The 14,643-nt window shown below is 46.0% G+C and overlaps 2 protein-coding genes across 4 annotated transcripts in view; one reads left to right on the top strand and one right to left on the bottom strand.

Annotated features, from left to right (window-relative positions):
- The first annotated feature begins 582 nt into the window (after nt 1–582).
- p4htmb (prolyl 4-hydroxylase, transmembrane b) lies at nt 583–7,017 on the top strand. Of its 3 annotated transcripts, none has more exons than XR_009704737.1 (9): nt 583–1,584; nt 1,786–1,867; nt 2,332–2,522; nt 3,218–3,314; nt 3,715–3,970; nt 4,096–4,281; nt 4,443–4,538; nt 4,694–4,817; nt 5,112–5,134. XR_009704737.1 is itself a non-coding variant. In XM_061218949.1 (9 exons), the coding sequence occupies exons 1-9, from the start codon at nt 1,249–1,251 to the stop codon at nt 5,321–5,323; spliced, it is 1,482 nt and encodes a 493-aa protein (XP_061074933.1). In that variant the 5' UTR covers nt 583–1,248; the 3' UTR covers nt 5,324–7,017. The 3 variants fall into 3 exon arrangements, 2 of the variants coding, with proteins under 2 accessions (XP_061074933.1, XP_061074932.1); XM_061218949.1 differs by having other exon boundaries at nt 3,715–3,877; nt 4,443–4,533; nt 5,112–7,017; XM_061218948.1 differs by having other exon boundaries at nt 4,443–4,533; nt 5,112–7,017.
- A 1,391-nt stretch (nt 7,018–8,408) lies between these two features.
- LOC133109572 (solute carrier family 26 member 6-like) overlaps nt 8,409–14,643 on the bottom strand; it is a 33,155-nt gene continuing 26,920 nt past the window's right edge. Inside the window, exons 14-22 of the mRNA XM_061218943.1 lie at nt 14,128–14,223; nt 13,723–13,829; nt 12,818–12,887; nt 12,601–12,693; nt 12,051–12,161; nt 9,704–10,105; nt 9,459–9,513; nt 9,022–9,167; nt 8,409–8,770 (exon numbers count right to left, since the gene is read on the bottom strand). Of these exons, the coding sequence (XP_061074927.1) occupies nt 8,744–8,770; nt 9,022–9,167; nt 9,459–9,513; nt 9,704–10,105; nt 12,051–12,161; nt 12,601–12,693; nt 12,818–12,887; nt 13,723–13,829; nt 14,128–14,223 (1,107 nt within the window). The 3' untranslated portion in view covers nt 8,409–8,743. The remainder of the gene's footprint in view (nt 8,771–9,021; nt 9,168–9,458; nt 9,514–9,703; nt 10,106–12,050; nt 12,162–12,600; nt 12,694–12,817; nt 12,888–13,722; nt 13,830–14,127; nt 14,224–14,643) is intronic.

Here is a 14,643-nt window from a genome sequence, read left to right as displayed (position 1 = left end):
TGTCAATCCAGGGAATGGGGTGGGCCGGGGGTGATTCATTTTATTTGTATCACATACATGATGTAAACTCAGTAAGTGTAAACAACACAGCTTGCATTGTATCCTATAGTCAATTGTTAGAACTACAATAAAAATAAACTCGTTTTTATTTAACTAATAATGATATGTCTGACTATCAGCCAGGGAAAAACACTGATAGAGAGGTGCGAATAGCTAAATACAATTTATTTCATGAGGGAACATCTGGCAATGTTTTCTAATGCTTAAAATAGCCTGGTAGCATAAATGCTCAGACCACTGCCTGCATCAACACCAAAAATAACCTGTTTCCCAAGTCACCTGTGACAAGTCAAATAATTTGCACTGCACCACAATGCATAAAAAAATAACACAGGAGAAGTGGATAATAAGATTTTAAGACTTTGTAAGTCGCTCTGGATACCTGCGTCTGTTAAATGCACAGAATACAGTTATGTGGGTTAAATCGGGTTACGGTTATTTTGACTATCACGTGGTTTCCTTTATTGTCGTAGTTCTCGTAAAATACGCGCATACCCTAAACGCGACGCTGCAGATGCCAGCTGGCGGTTCTGCTCACTTGACTGCGGTGAGATGCTGCAGTTGTGGGGACAATGGCGCCTTACTTGCTTAAACAGCTACGCTGCGGTGACACTCGTTATGGAGTAAAGTGATCGGTCAAAATCAGATTTTAAGATCAAGTCAATATCGGAGGAAACCTTTTGACATAGGAACGCTAATGTTGTGAGTAGCTGACCAGTGGTGCTCTGCCTTTACTCTAAACTGACAGCTGAAATCGCTACGCAAACATATTGCAATATGATAATAAACTGCCTTGGCAGTTTAGCCTGTTACCTGTCTGACTAATCGGCAAACGTTATTTAACTAGATATCTGCAATAGAGCGAATGTGTCATGCCTAAACTAGGGACGCAAAAGCACCGCGAACGGACTAGCCTAGCTAGCTAGGTAGCTAGCTAAGTTATGGGATGGAGGGAGCTACCCGTGCCGTTACGTTGAGCTATCCATCTTGTTGATGTGCGAGGATAACGTTGCCTAATAATATAAATTAGCTGTGAACCCAAAGATAACTGAAGTGATCGTTAGTTACGCCCGTTCCGTTCAATTAAGTCGTTCGTCGTACTATTGGACGAGCACGGGAAACGTGTAAGTTAGCTAGCTAAGTACACAGACAGCCCCGATATAATCCAAATACCTGCACCAAAAATAAATGCATATTATGACAACAATGATGGAACCTCAGGAAGACGTCCCGGAGGAGGATAAACCACCTACCCTCCCAACTCTTTCCAGAGAGCGTCTCCCGCTGCAGAAGAGCAGCGTGTGTTCGCGCTCTTACTTCATGGTTGTTATGGTTTTCTTCCATGTTTACATTATTAACGTAATCGCCCTGCTGCTGTATGTGCACTACAACAACGGTCCCGGAGTCGCAACCAGCACGAGGAGCGAGAGCAGCGATCACGATTCACATCCAGTTCCCATTCCTCTGTTTCCAGACCACGGATCCAGCCGGACTATGCACCTTCCGCGCATTGAGGGAATAAGGGTGATGCAGATTTGTATTTTCTAGGATACGTTTTTAACTTCTAGCTATACACTTATAGACACACTCTCAAATGTCATCCGTCTTTTTTTCACACATTCGGTGTGATGAGTACTCGATTCTGAGAATGCAAAATGGTTGTCATGGACTAATACTGGGGGGGAAACAACAATGAAAATGGCTGATCGAAATGTTTGTGTGCAGGTCGGACACATTCAGAAAGTTTCTCTGGTCCCAAACAAAGTCCATGAGATGCGGACTCTGAGCTTGAAGCCTCTGCTTTTTGGTGAGAGTGGCTTTCTGATTCCTACTGTGGAGATTTGATCCGGTATTTAACCCCCCGCCCCATCTCTCTCTCTTGTATCCCCCATCAAAATACCAAGCTCATGTTACTCACCAACCCTGGCCAACTGAGTGTTGAGTAGTGGGGATTTTGCTGTCACCGATTAGTCCACCACAGGCCACAGTCACAGGGCCTTCCCAAACATTTATGGGCCAGTGAAGAATTCCTCCCTGCTCCATACACTATGTGCGTAAGCAGACAGACACTGGTACAGTACGAGTAGTAACGCCTGAAAAAGAAGCTTTTTATTTTTATTTTTATAAACCTACAGCAAAGGAGCCTCTTTTAAAGCATGTATACAATAGATACAGTATAATGTTCTTCTGTGATTGTGTGTGTGTGTGTGTGTGTGTGTGTGTGTGTGTGTGTACACTAAAGTGTAATGGTTTCCTGTGCTGTGCTTGTAGAGATCCCAGGGTTCCTGTCCGAAGAGGAGTGCAATGTGGTGGTGCAGCTGGCTCAGCTGAAGGGCCTGACCGAGAGCCAGGTGATGGTGCCCGAGGACCAGGAAGAGTTGACCAAGCAGCTGGACCTCAGTCCAGAGGAAATCTTCAACCTGCTGGACCTCAACCAAGATGGTCAACTGCAGCTACAAGAGGTGGATGTTTGTCCGTGTTGGGCTGGTTGGGATGGTGGTTTGTTGATATACCTCTTTCACACGCAAAGCCTGGCGGCACGGATGGTGCAGTGGGTAGCACTCACGGCTAGGAGGTCCTGGGTACGAATCCCGGTCGGCCGGGGCCTCTCTGTGCAGAGTTTGCATGTTCTCCCCGTGTTTGCGTGGGTTTCCTCCGGGTACTCCGGTTTCCTCCCACAGTCCAAAGACATGCAGGTTGGAGAGTCTAAATTGGGTATGAGTGTGTGAGTGAATGGTGTGTGTGCCCTGTGATGGCCTTTCACCAAATGTATGCTGGGATAGGCTCCAGCCCCCTGGGACCCTGTTCAGGATAAGCGGGTTAGGATAATGAATGAATGAATGAATGAATGAATGAACACAAAACCTGGGGTTGACGAAGGATATTTAACACAGCACTTTATCCAAAGCCCATTTACACACACACACTCACACTCACACTCACACACCAACGGCGATTGGCTACCATGCAAGGCACCAACCAGCTCGTCAGGACCATTTAGGGGTTAGGTGTCTTGCTCAGGGACACTTTGACACACCCATGGCGGGATCCAACCGGCAACCCTCCGACTGGCAGACGACTGCTCTTAATGCCTGAGCCAATGTCGTCCTGTATGACAGGCAAATGACCCCAGTGCTGTGTGTCGGCCTTTCCCCAGATTCTCACCCACTCACGCGTGCGGGATGGGATCTGGCTCACTCCTGAGAACCTGAGAGAGATCTACAGTGGGCTCCAGGCAGACCCCGACGGCAACGGTGAGAGCCTGCGTGTGTGTGTCTGTGTGTGTGTGCGTGTGTGCGTGTGTGCGTGTGTGTGTGTGTGTTGTTGTGTATAATGTGGTGTGTATAATGTGGTGTGTGTGTGTGTGCAGGCCTGCTCAGCCTGGAGGAGTTTAAGCAGCTGTGTGTGTGTGTTGTTGTGTATAATGTGGTGGGTGTGTGTGTGTGTGTGTGCAGGCCTGCTCAGCCTGGAGGAATTTAAGCGGCTGTGTGTGTGTGTGTGTGTGTGTGTGTGTGCAGGCCTGCAGGCCTGCTCAGCCTGGAGGAATTTAAGCGGCTGTGTGTGTGTGTGTGTGTGTGTGTGCAAGCCTGCTCAGCCTGGAGGAGTTTAAGCGGCTGTGTGTGTGTGTGTGTGTGTGTGTGTGTGTGTGTGCAGGCCTGCTCAGCCTGGAGGAGTTTAAGCGGCTGAGCGGGAACGCGTTCCAGCGGTTCCTGCGGCGGCGCGGCGTGAAGAGGAGCCAGCTGGTGAGGAACAGCAGGCACGCCTGGCTGCACCAGGGCCGGGGGGCGCACCACGTCCTGCAGACGCTCAGGAAGAGGTCAGCCCCCGCGCCCAGCTTCTGGAGCTTCTCTCTTCATCCCCATGTTCATTGCGTTACATTACAGTCATTTAGCAGACGCTTTTATCCAAGGTCAGTTGATTAGACTGAGCAGGGGACAATCCCCTCTGGAGCAATGTGGGGTTAAGGGCCTTGCAAATCTTGGATTCAATCAATTGCCTCCCCTTCTCTCTCTCTCTGCTCATACCCGCCCCCAGAGTCACGCTGCTGACTCGACTGCCGTCCTCCTTGGTGGATCTGAGCGAGCCGCTGCAGGTGGTGAGGTACGAGCGGGGGGGTCATTACCACGCCCACCACGACAGCGGCCCGGTGTACCCCGAGACCGCCTGCACCCACACCCGTCTGGCGGCCAACAACTCCACCCCCTTTGAGACCTCCTGCCGGTGAGCGGGCACCCATGACTGTGTGTGTGTGTGTGTGTGTGTGTGTGTGTGTGTGTGTGTGTGTGGGGGTGAGCGTGTGTGTGTGTGCATCCATGTTTGTGTGTGAGTGCAGATCTGTGTGTGTCTCTGTTCTACTGAAGTTGTGTGTGTTGTTTTTGCAGGTACATCACGGTGCTGTTCTACCTGAACTCTGTGGAGGGGGGCGGAGAGACCACCTTTCCCGTCGCCGACAACAGGACATATGAGGAAGTGGTGCGGTGTGTGTGCTGTGTGTGTGTGCATGCATGTGTGCGTGCTTGTGTGTCTGTCTCTAATGTGAGTGTATGTGTGTCTATCTGTAGATGAGATGCATTCTTGTGATTGCAGTTACAGTGCATTAATTAAACCATTTTGCTCTTTTGTTTTATTTCAGTCTCTGATCCAGAACGATGTGGACCTTCTGGACACACGAAAACACTGTGACAAGGGCAACCTGAGGGTGCAGCCCACCAAGGGCACGGCAGTGTTCTGGTACAACTACCTGTCTGACGGCAAAGGTATGATACGTATCATTAGACAAAGGGAACCTGAGTGAACACAACAATGTTAGCTACATGGAATACTGATTCTCTGTATGTACTGACATGCACGTGCTTCCTGTTCTCTGCACCATTCGTTGCCATGTTGCTGCTTAAGGGGGAACCGTCAGGTGCAGCTATTGAGCATAAAATCTGATCTGAGCATTTATTATTATCAAATATGTATTTTCCTTAATCGGCAGCACATTTACCAAAGCTAGGTCAGCAGGAAATCCAGATTCTTGCCGTGACACTACTGTGTGTGTTTCTCAGGCTGGGTTGGTGAGCAGGACGAGTACTCCCTGCACGGCGGCTGTGTGGTCACCCGTGGAACCAAGTGGATCGCCAACAACTGGATCAACGTGGACCCGGACTACCAGCGCCAGGCCCGGTACCAGCAGATGCTGTCCCAGCACCAGGGCTCAGAGACCCACAGTACTGAGCAGGACTCTGCCCAGCACAATGACCTGCACCAGGACCTATAGCACCTCCCCACATTTAGCTCCTCCTCCTAAACTCCCCCAACAGCCACACCAAGACCTATAGCACCTCCCTGAAAAACGGCAACCCAACCTTTCACCTCTCCCTAATATACATGTAGCAGCTCCTCACCCCAAACTTTCCCAAATGGCCTTCCCAGTTGGCTCTCTCCCTGTCTGTACAAAAGGGGAGGGGTCTGTTTTTAGCAGCTTTGGAACTTTCTTCCCCCTTAGAAACACTGTGAAATACACAATGCGCACACACACAGACGCACATACACACACACACACATACAGACAGACACACACACTCACACACAGACACGCAGACAGACACGCATTCACACACATGTACACACACACACACACACACACACACACACACAGCCCTCGCTGGGAGCAATGGTAGTTTGGACTGAAGGCCCATTGGTGATGCATTGACTTTGCATGAAGTGTCCCAGCAACATCAAAGGCAGGCTTCATGAATGACTAGTTCACCTCTGCATTCACATTAACCAAAGGAACTATACTGCACCTTATTTCTCCCTTCACTAGTGTTGTGTTCTGGGCAATGTGTTTATTTTATGGCTATGCTCAGGGGTCTGCATGGAGTGAGTCCTCCTTTCTCACGCACACGTTGTACATGCATGCACACGCACACCGACGCAAGCATGCGCACGCACACACACTCCCTCATACTTATGCACAAGGAAGGAACGTGAGACCGTACGGTGTTGGGATCTGTTCAGGGCTTTGCCCCAAAAAAGCTGCCCGTCTTTGACCTGCCTAAAGATGCACAGTGTAGTTCAGGGAACAGGTGGGTTTGAGTTTATGCAACTATTAAATAACAATGATAATAATAATAATAATAATAATAATAATAATAATAATGGTAATCTTGTCCTCGGTGTTTTGTTTTTGAATTTCATCTTCTCAGCCCTTTAAATGCCTCCCGCGGGGTGACTTCGCATGTAGCGCAATGTTTGCACTGTGGCCCTCTTTGCTGTGATGTGCAAAATCGACTCTGTTGCGTGCCATCCGAACCGCAGCGCCTCCTCTGGTCAATTTGGCATCGTCAGTTTCCCTGCGCCGAGCCCCCCAGTCACACTGCTTTCATAGATATTGCACTCGTCTTCATGTGGATGCTGTTTTTTTAGAAAGTAACGTTGGAAGTTGTGTCTCCTTTGTGCCCGTTTTATGCATTTGACACACATTTTTTGGCTCTTTGTCTTAGGGCCATTCACACACACCTGAACTGTGACGCATGCCTAAACTCTTAGAACACCTATACTGTAGATGTGCTTCACTTCGACTCTCGGTAAAGCTCCGACAAAGGTCCCCGGACCGAACGCGTAGGATATTCAGTGTGTGTGGATGTTTTTGTTCTCGTGAGAATTTAAACTCCCCCGCTCCACCCTGTTCACCCTACAATTGACTCCTTAGCTTCTAAGGCCTGTTTAGCCGTCACATTAATCTAATGGGCCACTGTCTTTTTAGCTGTACTTGGGATAGTATTTGTAAAGTGTTATTTATGTACCATATTTATTTATTTATTTATTTATTTGATCACACTACTTGTGTTGGTTTGACAATGCACTTGAATCACTTTTATGCGATACAGAGAATAAAGAAAATTGAGTAATTTATTAAATATAGAGCACATGCTATATAGGTTAATAAAGGAAAATATGTTTTCTGAAGCTGTGGCGTTTTTTTTTTTTAATTATGGGTAGACATTGGCACAGGCGGTAAGAGCAGTCGTCTCATTGGCTCAGGCGGTAAGAGCAGTCGTCTGGCAATCGGAGGGTTGCCGGTTTGATCCCGCCCTGGGTGTGTCGAAGTGTCAATGAGCAAGAAACCTAACCCCAAAATGCTCCTGACCAGCTGTTTGACCTTGCATGACAGCTGTTGGATGTGTGAGTGTGTGTATGAATGGGTGATTGAGAAGCATCAATTGTACAGCGCTTTGGATGAAGGCGCTACATAAATGCCAACCAATCATTTATTGCCACATGCTTCTAAATGACACAGGGTGGTTTGAGTATCTCAGATACTGCTGCTCTCCTGTCATTTTCATGCACAATGGTCTTTGCAGAGAATGGTGTGAAAAACAAAAAACATCCAATGAGCAGCAGTTCTGCAGGCAAAAATGCATTGAGAGAGGTCAGAGGAGAAGGAGCCAGACTGGTCAGAGCTGACAGAAATGTGACAGTAATGCAAATAACCGCACATTACAACAGTGGCATGCAGAAGACCATCTCTGAACACAAAATGTGTCAAACCTCTTAAGTGGATAGGCTACAGCAGCAGAAGAGTTAATTAATTTAAAAAAAATGTTGAATAAATACCTAATAAGGTGCTCACTGAGTGTATACTTTTAAAGAGCACTAAATAATGAGGCAATGGAAGCTAACCTCTGTCATCCATGACTTTATTGTAATACCCGTTTCAACGCATGACCCGCCAGAAAAACGCACAATAATGAATATGATTCATTCCGTTTCTGGCATTGACCTTGGGGAAATGTACACAGTGGGACTAAAGACCAATTAGTGTGCAGTCTTCCAATTTTCCCATTTACCTAAACATTAAATCACGAGTAAAAGTATGAAACAATTGTAACTTACATTCATAATTATACAAGAAAATACAATTTAGATTAATAATTTTAAAAATATGTAAATCTGTCATCTTCTATATAACATACTTGAGAGTACACAGAAACACACACATCAGGGTCAGTTTAAATCGCAGGGGCCAGCCCCTCGGAGAACCAAACTAACACAAAAATAGTCTGTGGCTGTTGATCTTTGCAGTGTCGTCGGGAAAATCACACGTGAACAGGGGCTAAGAGGGTTCTTATTTTACACAATAACTAAGAATGTTCCCACAATTCATACTCCTCATTCCATCCACCACCAGAAATGTGCATAACACAGAGAAAGGGTGGATGACGGGAAAAGCCTACATCCATTACTCTCCCGACTGGTTTTCAGACATGGTTTTCAGACAGGATAGTCTTGATTAAAACGAAATAAGATAAAACTTGAGGAAGGAAGTCTGTCTAATGATAAGCTAAAATAACAGCAGGGCCTAAATAACTGTCAAATAACTCATGATTGTGTTTTGAGTCAGACCAGTTTTATGGTAACAGCCATTAGATCAACATTATAGATCTATTAAATACTCATTCTCCCTTTTCTCCCTTTTCTCCTTCCCCTAATTTTCTCTCTCTCATCTCAGTTGAAGGTGCTGAGTCTGGTACTGCAACTGCTCCATACTGTTTGAGTTTGGTGTGGTTGTCTGTTCTCCAGTAGGGAGAGAGCCAGCACCAAGGTGAGAGAAAGAGAGAGTGGTGGTATAGCAGCTGGTGAATCAGTAGAGTGTCCAGTTGCAGCCTGCATGGAAAACAGCCCCATCTTCTGGTCACAGCCGGGTATTGCACCGCATGTTCTGGAATGACAATTTCAAATTGGGATTAATTCCTGTGTTCCCACTGATTTTCCCTAAGCGTATCCACTGCACAGCAATGAGGAGCAGAGTGCTCTGAGCAGGTCTGTGCACACTGATAAATCAGATGCGCTATATTTAGTGTGTAGTTGTATCACGGCTGTAAAGAATGATGGTGTGCGTTTGTGTGCATGCGTGTGTGTGTGTGCATGTGTGTGAGTGTGAGAGCATGCACATCTGTATTTGGAGCTCACCACTGCACACTCGTAGCTGGGCGCTGTAGACGCCCCCTTGTGGTTGAGGCAGTACAGTACGGCATCGTGGACTGAGGCAAACAGGTGGCCCTTGGTGATGGAATGGTTGAAGAACCTCCCTCTTTCCAGCTGCTCTACCACTGAGGCTGGGACCCACAGCGTGAACAATCAGATATGCCACAACGCGCATAGATACACACTGACACACTAAGCCACACTTTAGCTACATTCAAACTGCAGCCTCTTTATTTGCAAAGCAGGGCAATAAAACAAATTTGTTCCGTCTCAAATTTATGAATGGTACAAGTCTCTTCTTAATTTAAGTCTCCGACCATGTGTGTGCAGTAAATCATTTTTTGAGACTTTTATAGGACTCGTACAAAATAGGTGGAAATTGCTCTCTAAAATATACAGAAGCAACCACACTCAACACTTACTTTGACAGCCAGCAAGATAGATATCCACATCAATCTCTCCAAAGTCGTGAAAGATCTATCATCGGAGAGAAAAAACTACATTTGAAAAAGGAAGTTTTCCCCTAAAAAAACATTTCTTCCATTTGTTTTCTCTACTTCTTTACCCCAAATTCCCAATGCAGTTCTTATCCCATTTGTCCAAATCTCCCATCCCTCCATCCCTCCATCCCTCCTCCCTACCCTTTAGCCACCCATGTGCCACTCACATTCTGGATGGTCTTGATGGCCACCGTGTCAATGAAGTTGGCGGTGGAGAGATCCAGGATGATGGAATGGATGTCCCAGGTCCACTTGCCCAGAGAGCCCAGAGACACCCTCTCCAGGTCCCTGCTGAGGGTGTCGTCGCAGCTGGAGGCCAGGGTGGTGGTGTCGCCCTCCAGCCCCGAGGTGGAGCCCAGCGTGGCGGAGTCCGGGTCCCCGCACTTCAGGTACTCCCAGGTGCCCGAGGCGTTGGGCCGCGCCGGCATCACGAACACCGTCCCGTTCTCCCTGCCGCGCCACTCCGGCTCCCCCTCCCCCGGGCTCTCCTGCAGCTCCTTCTCCTTCCAGTGCTCCGCTTCCTCTTCCACCGAAAACACCGCGCCCCCGTCCCCGCCATTTTCATCTGCCTTTGGCGGGAAACAAAGACATGAGCAGATGTGTTCAGTAGTGCACGGGTAATATAGCTCCATAATGTTTAAGCCCAAAAAAAAGTATTTTTTATTATTTGGCTCTATACTTCACTTCATGAATCAGTTCAGTACAGATTTTTTTTTTTTAATATATATTTTTGTATACATTTTGGTATTATTATAGCAGTTTTTATACATAGCCCCTCATTTCAGAGTACCATAATTTTTGCCTTCACAGGTTTTTTTGATTAGTTAGGTGAGTTCATTTTCTTCCTCAGTGCAAGTATAGAAGATTCTCTTATGAAATTGTGGCGCAAGATATAAAAAGTGCTGTAATTTCTACATGGCGTGAGCTGAGAATTAGAAGGTGTGACAGTTTTGAGATATTGAGCTTGAAATATTCAAAAGTGAATGGTCTCCAAGCAACTCATTCAAACATGTCAGTTACAACTCAGTCAGTTATAATTCTCTGCTCACGATGGTGACAAGTGTATAGACATACCACCTTTTAATAAACTTGAGAAAGTGCACTTTACCCACGCGTGAATTGTTTGATTACCTATATGTGGAGTATATATATGAAAAATACACTATGTCTTTGTCCCAAACATTATGGAGCTCACTGCAGGTACGTCCACAACTATGACTTGCAACTATTTATAAAACGGATAGGTCCGGTCCATTTTCTCTATTGGCCAGTATCCACAATATACGTACGGCTACATGGAATGTCCACACATATTTTAATATTACTCCGCGTTTGTAGATCACCGTTATCTATTTTGTGATCGAAATTAACGTAACTTGACGTTATTCCTTTACGTGGCATCATCATCTCGCCGCTAGTAGCCTTTAAAAGTAAAATAAAATGACTGAGTTTAAAGTGTCCTTTGATTTGGAAAGAAATAGGAACGAAAAAAATACAACTGAGGCAACGTCCTCGGATCGAAAGACCACCAAACCCCGCGAAGCAAATGATGACTCATAACGACACTGAGTTATTTCAATAGCTGCACGTTGTCTGGCAGTGTCCTGATAAACGTCTACAATAATAATAATAATAATAATAATAATAATAATAATAATAATAATACTTGTGTGTGCCAGTCTCGTCTGTTGTAACGTAAACTAGCAAGCTAGCTAACGTTAATGCAGTGGGGATACATTAGTGCTTGCTAACGTTCGCAATACCGTTGCTTAGCAACCAATAAACTGTTCAGCGCAAGAATACATTTACCATAAAACATAGTTCCATTAAAAATACATTAATTTAAAGTTTGTCTTGTTTTTCCTTAGTGAAAATTTGAAACATAAATGTGGCATCCGTTGTATAAAAGCGTTGTGGAACTCAAACCTGTGGTATATCGTGGATATTGGCTAATGGGGGTGTAACGGCACTCCTCTTCCCGTCGTGCCTAACCACCCCGCTAGCTGTGCCAATATCAGCGATATACCACGGTTCTCGTTCCATAACGCTTAAATAATAGACGGTGAGAATGAGCACTTTACAGATAAAATGATGATAGATATATGCTGGGATGTAGATGTGTGCAGGTGTGTACAGGTAAGCCCATGCCTACATGTAGATGTATACTGTGATGTAGGTGTGTGCAGGCCTGTGCAGGTGAGCTCAGGTATGCGTGTAGATGTATACTGTGATGTAGGTGTGTGCAGGTGAGCTCTGGTATGCGTGTAGATGTATACTGTGATGTAGGTGTGTGCAGGTGTGTACAGGTGAGCTCAGGTATGTGTGTAGATGTATACTGTGATGTAGGTGTGTGCAGGTGAGCTCAGGTATGCGTGTAGATGTATATTGTGATGTAGGTGTGTGCAGGTGTGTACAGGTGAGCTCATGCCTGCGTGTAGATGTATAATGTGATGTAGGTGTGTACAGGTGATACAGGTGAACTCAGGTATGCGTGGCAGATGAGCAGTGACTCACCTCTCTGTTGGCCTGTCTCCTGGCCCTCCTCTCTGCCCTCATCTCCCTGCGTTTCTGCTTGGCGTCCTGCCTCCTCTTGTAGGTGATCATTTTGGTGATGTCCAGCCCACTCTGCACACAGAGAAACTAGTCAGTGATTACAGTCTGGCACAAACTGCTGTCAGCACTGACTCATACAGGACCCATGGCAACACTGACTCTTACAGGACCCATGGCAACACTGACTCGTACAGAACCCATGGCAGCACAGACTCCTACAGGATTCATGACAGCACTGACTCTTACAGGACCCATGGCAACACTGACTCATACAGGATTCCTGGCAGCACTGACTCTTACAGGACCCATGGCAGCACTGACTCTTACAGAACCCATGGCAGCACTGACTCCTACAGGATTCCTGGCAGCACTGACTCTTACAGGACCCATGGCAACACTGTCATTCACAGGATTCCCGGCAGCACTGACTCAGCATGTGTCCATGGTGACTATGACTCCTACAGTGACTCTGAGCCTGACTTATATTGTGTCCATGGTAACTTTCACTCACCTTCTCTTTCAGGGCCTCCAGGTACAGCTCGGCATTGGCGAAGTACACGGTGGCTGAGGAGCGGAAGATGGTGATGCCTGGAACCGACCTCACCTGCAGGAGAGCAGCGATGCAAAGCGGCTTTGAGACGCCACGCGGCAGGTAAGGAAGGAGGCACAGCCCACCTGACTCTCTGTGACTCCTCATGATTCCTCCTCTTGCCTATTCTGTGTCTCACCTCTTTGTGCATCTCCATGTCCAAGTATATCTCTGTGCCCGGCACCTGTCCCAGGACGGAGTATTGTGGGCTGTAGGGAAGAGCGTGAGATGGGTGATTATATTGTACATTATATAATGCATATCATTGCATACTGCATGAAAGTTGGCATGGTGAATTCAATCAGACTACAAAACAAACCTCTTGAATGGACTCCTGGAACAACAATACCAAACATTAAAACATAATCAGTTGTTGTGTCAGACATATGAAAATGTGTGACCTTTCACAGACATGAGGCGCAGAGGGCCTGGTCTCTGTGTGACAGAATCAAAAGCTGCAGGTGACACTAAAATGATTGCCATTAAGCAAGACCGCAGGAAGAGGAATTCCACAATTCTGTCTGTTGAGAAGCACGTGAGGTGTCTTACATTTACATTACATTTAAATTTTTGTCATTTGGCAGATGCTTTTAATCCAAGCGACTTACTAGTGCATAGGTTCTACCACAAGTTAAAGCATCACATCCATAACTAGCAAAATACACATGAAATGCTGTTCTAAACATAGTCGTCATCATAAGTGCAATTTATTTTTTTATTTTTTTTGGGGGGGGGGGGTTAGACAAGGATAGGGATATCAGAAAGGAGGGGCAGGGGAAATCAGGAGGGAGGACTAAGGTAGAGTTTGAAAAGGTGGGTTTTGAGTCTGAGTCGAAATAGGGGCAAATGTCTTGCTCCAACTCAATCCTGCGCATGCAAGAGCTGCACACTGTGGTGTGAAAAGAAGCTCGATGGGAGAACATGCTTGTCTGCATTCTCCCACAACGACACTAAACGAGCATTGCAACATGAGCACAATTGGACATTGTACATTTGGGAGGAAAAGGGTGGAAAAATCAGACAGAGGGGTGTATAGTGCCTCACAGTTGAGTTCTGAAGATGACGGTCATCAGTGCAAAAGTGATGGAGATGACCAGGCCCAGGTCCAGGTTAAAAAGCACCGTGGAGATCCAGGTGACCAGCCACACCAGCTGGGCGCAGCAGAGAGAGAGAGTGGGACAAAGGTTGAGAGACATGAGTAAAGTTAGAGAGAGAGAGCGAGAACTCACTCTATCATAATAATAACATTATTATTATGATTATTATTATTATTACCAAATATGCAAACATTTCTTCATTTTACTTGCATATGTACAACCTATAATAATAATTTTAATGGTGAGTGAGATTCAGGCCAGGATTTGTGTGAGTGTGTGTACTTGTGTGTGTCTGTCTGTGTGTGTGTGTGTGTGTGTGTGTGTGTTATCTGTTTAAAAACATTCGTCTCACCAGGTCGATTTTGCAGCTTCTCCACAGAGTGATGATGTCACAGCTTTGCAGGAACATGCCCTTCAGGTTGACGATGACGATGACTGCCAAGACCGCCTGACACACAGACACAGCCACAGAGATGCACAAATACACACAATTATGTACAACTGTGCACAAATACACACAATTATGTACAGCTGCGCACAAATACACACAATTATGTACAACTGCACACAAATACACACAATCATGTACAACTGCGCACAAATACACACAATTATGTACAACTGCACAAATACACACAATCATGTACAACTGTGCACAAATACACACAATTATGTACAACTGTGCACAAATACACACAATTATGTACACCTGTGCACAAATACACACAATTATGTACAACTGTGCACAAATACACACAATTATGTACACCTGTGCACAAATACACACAATTATGTACAGCTGTGCACAAATACACACAATTATGTACAACTGTGCACAAATACACACAATTATGTACAACTGCACACA

The sequence above is a fragment of the Conger conger genome, chromosome 14, assembly GCF_963514075.1.
Source record: "Conger conger chromosome 14, fConCon1.1, whole genome shotgun sequence".
NCBI classification, from domain to species: domain Eukaryota; kingdom Metazoa; phylum Chordata; class Actinopteri; order Anguilliformes; family Congridae; genus Conger; species Conger conger.
Note: the sequence above shows the minus strand (reverse complement) of the source record. Positions and strands in the feature narration are given on the sequence as shown.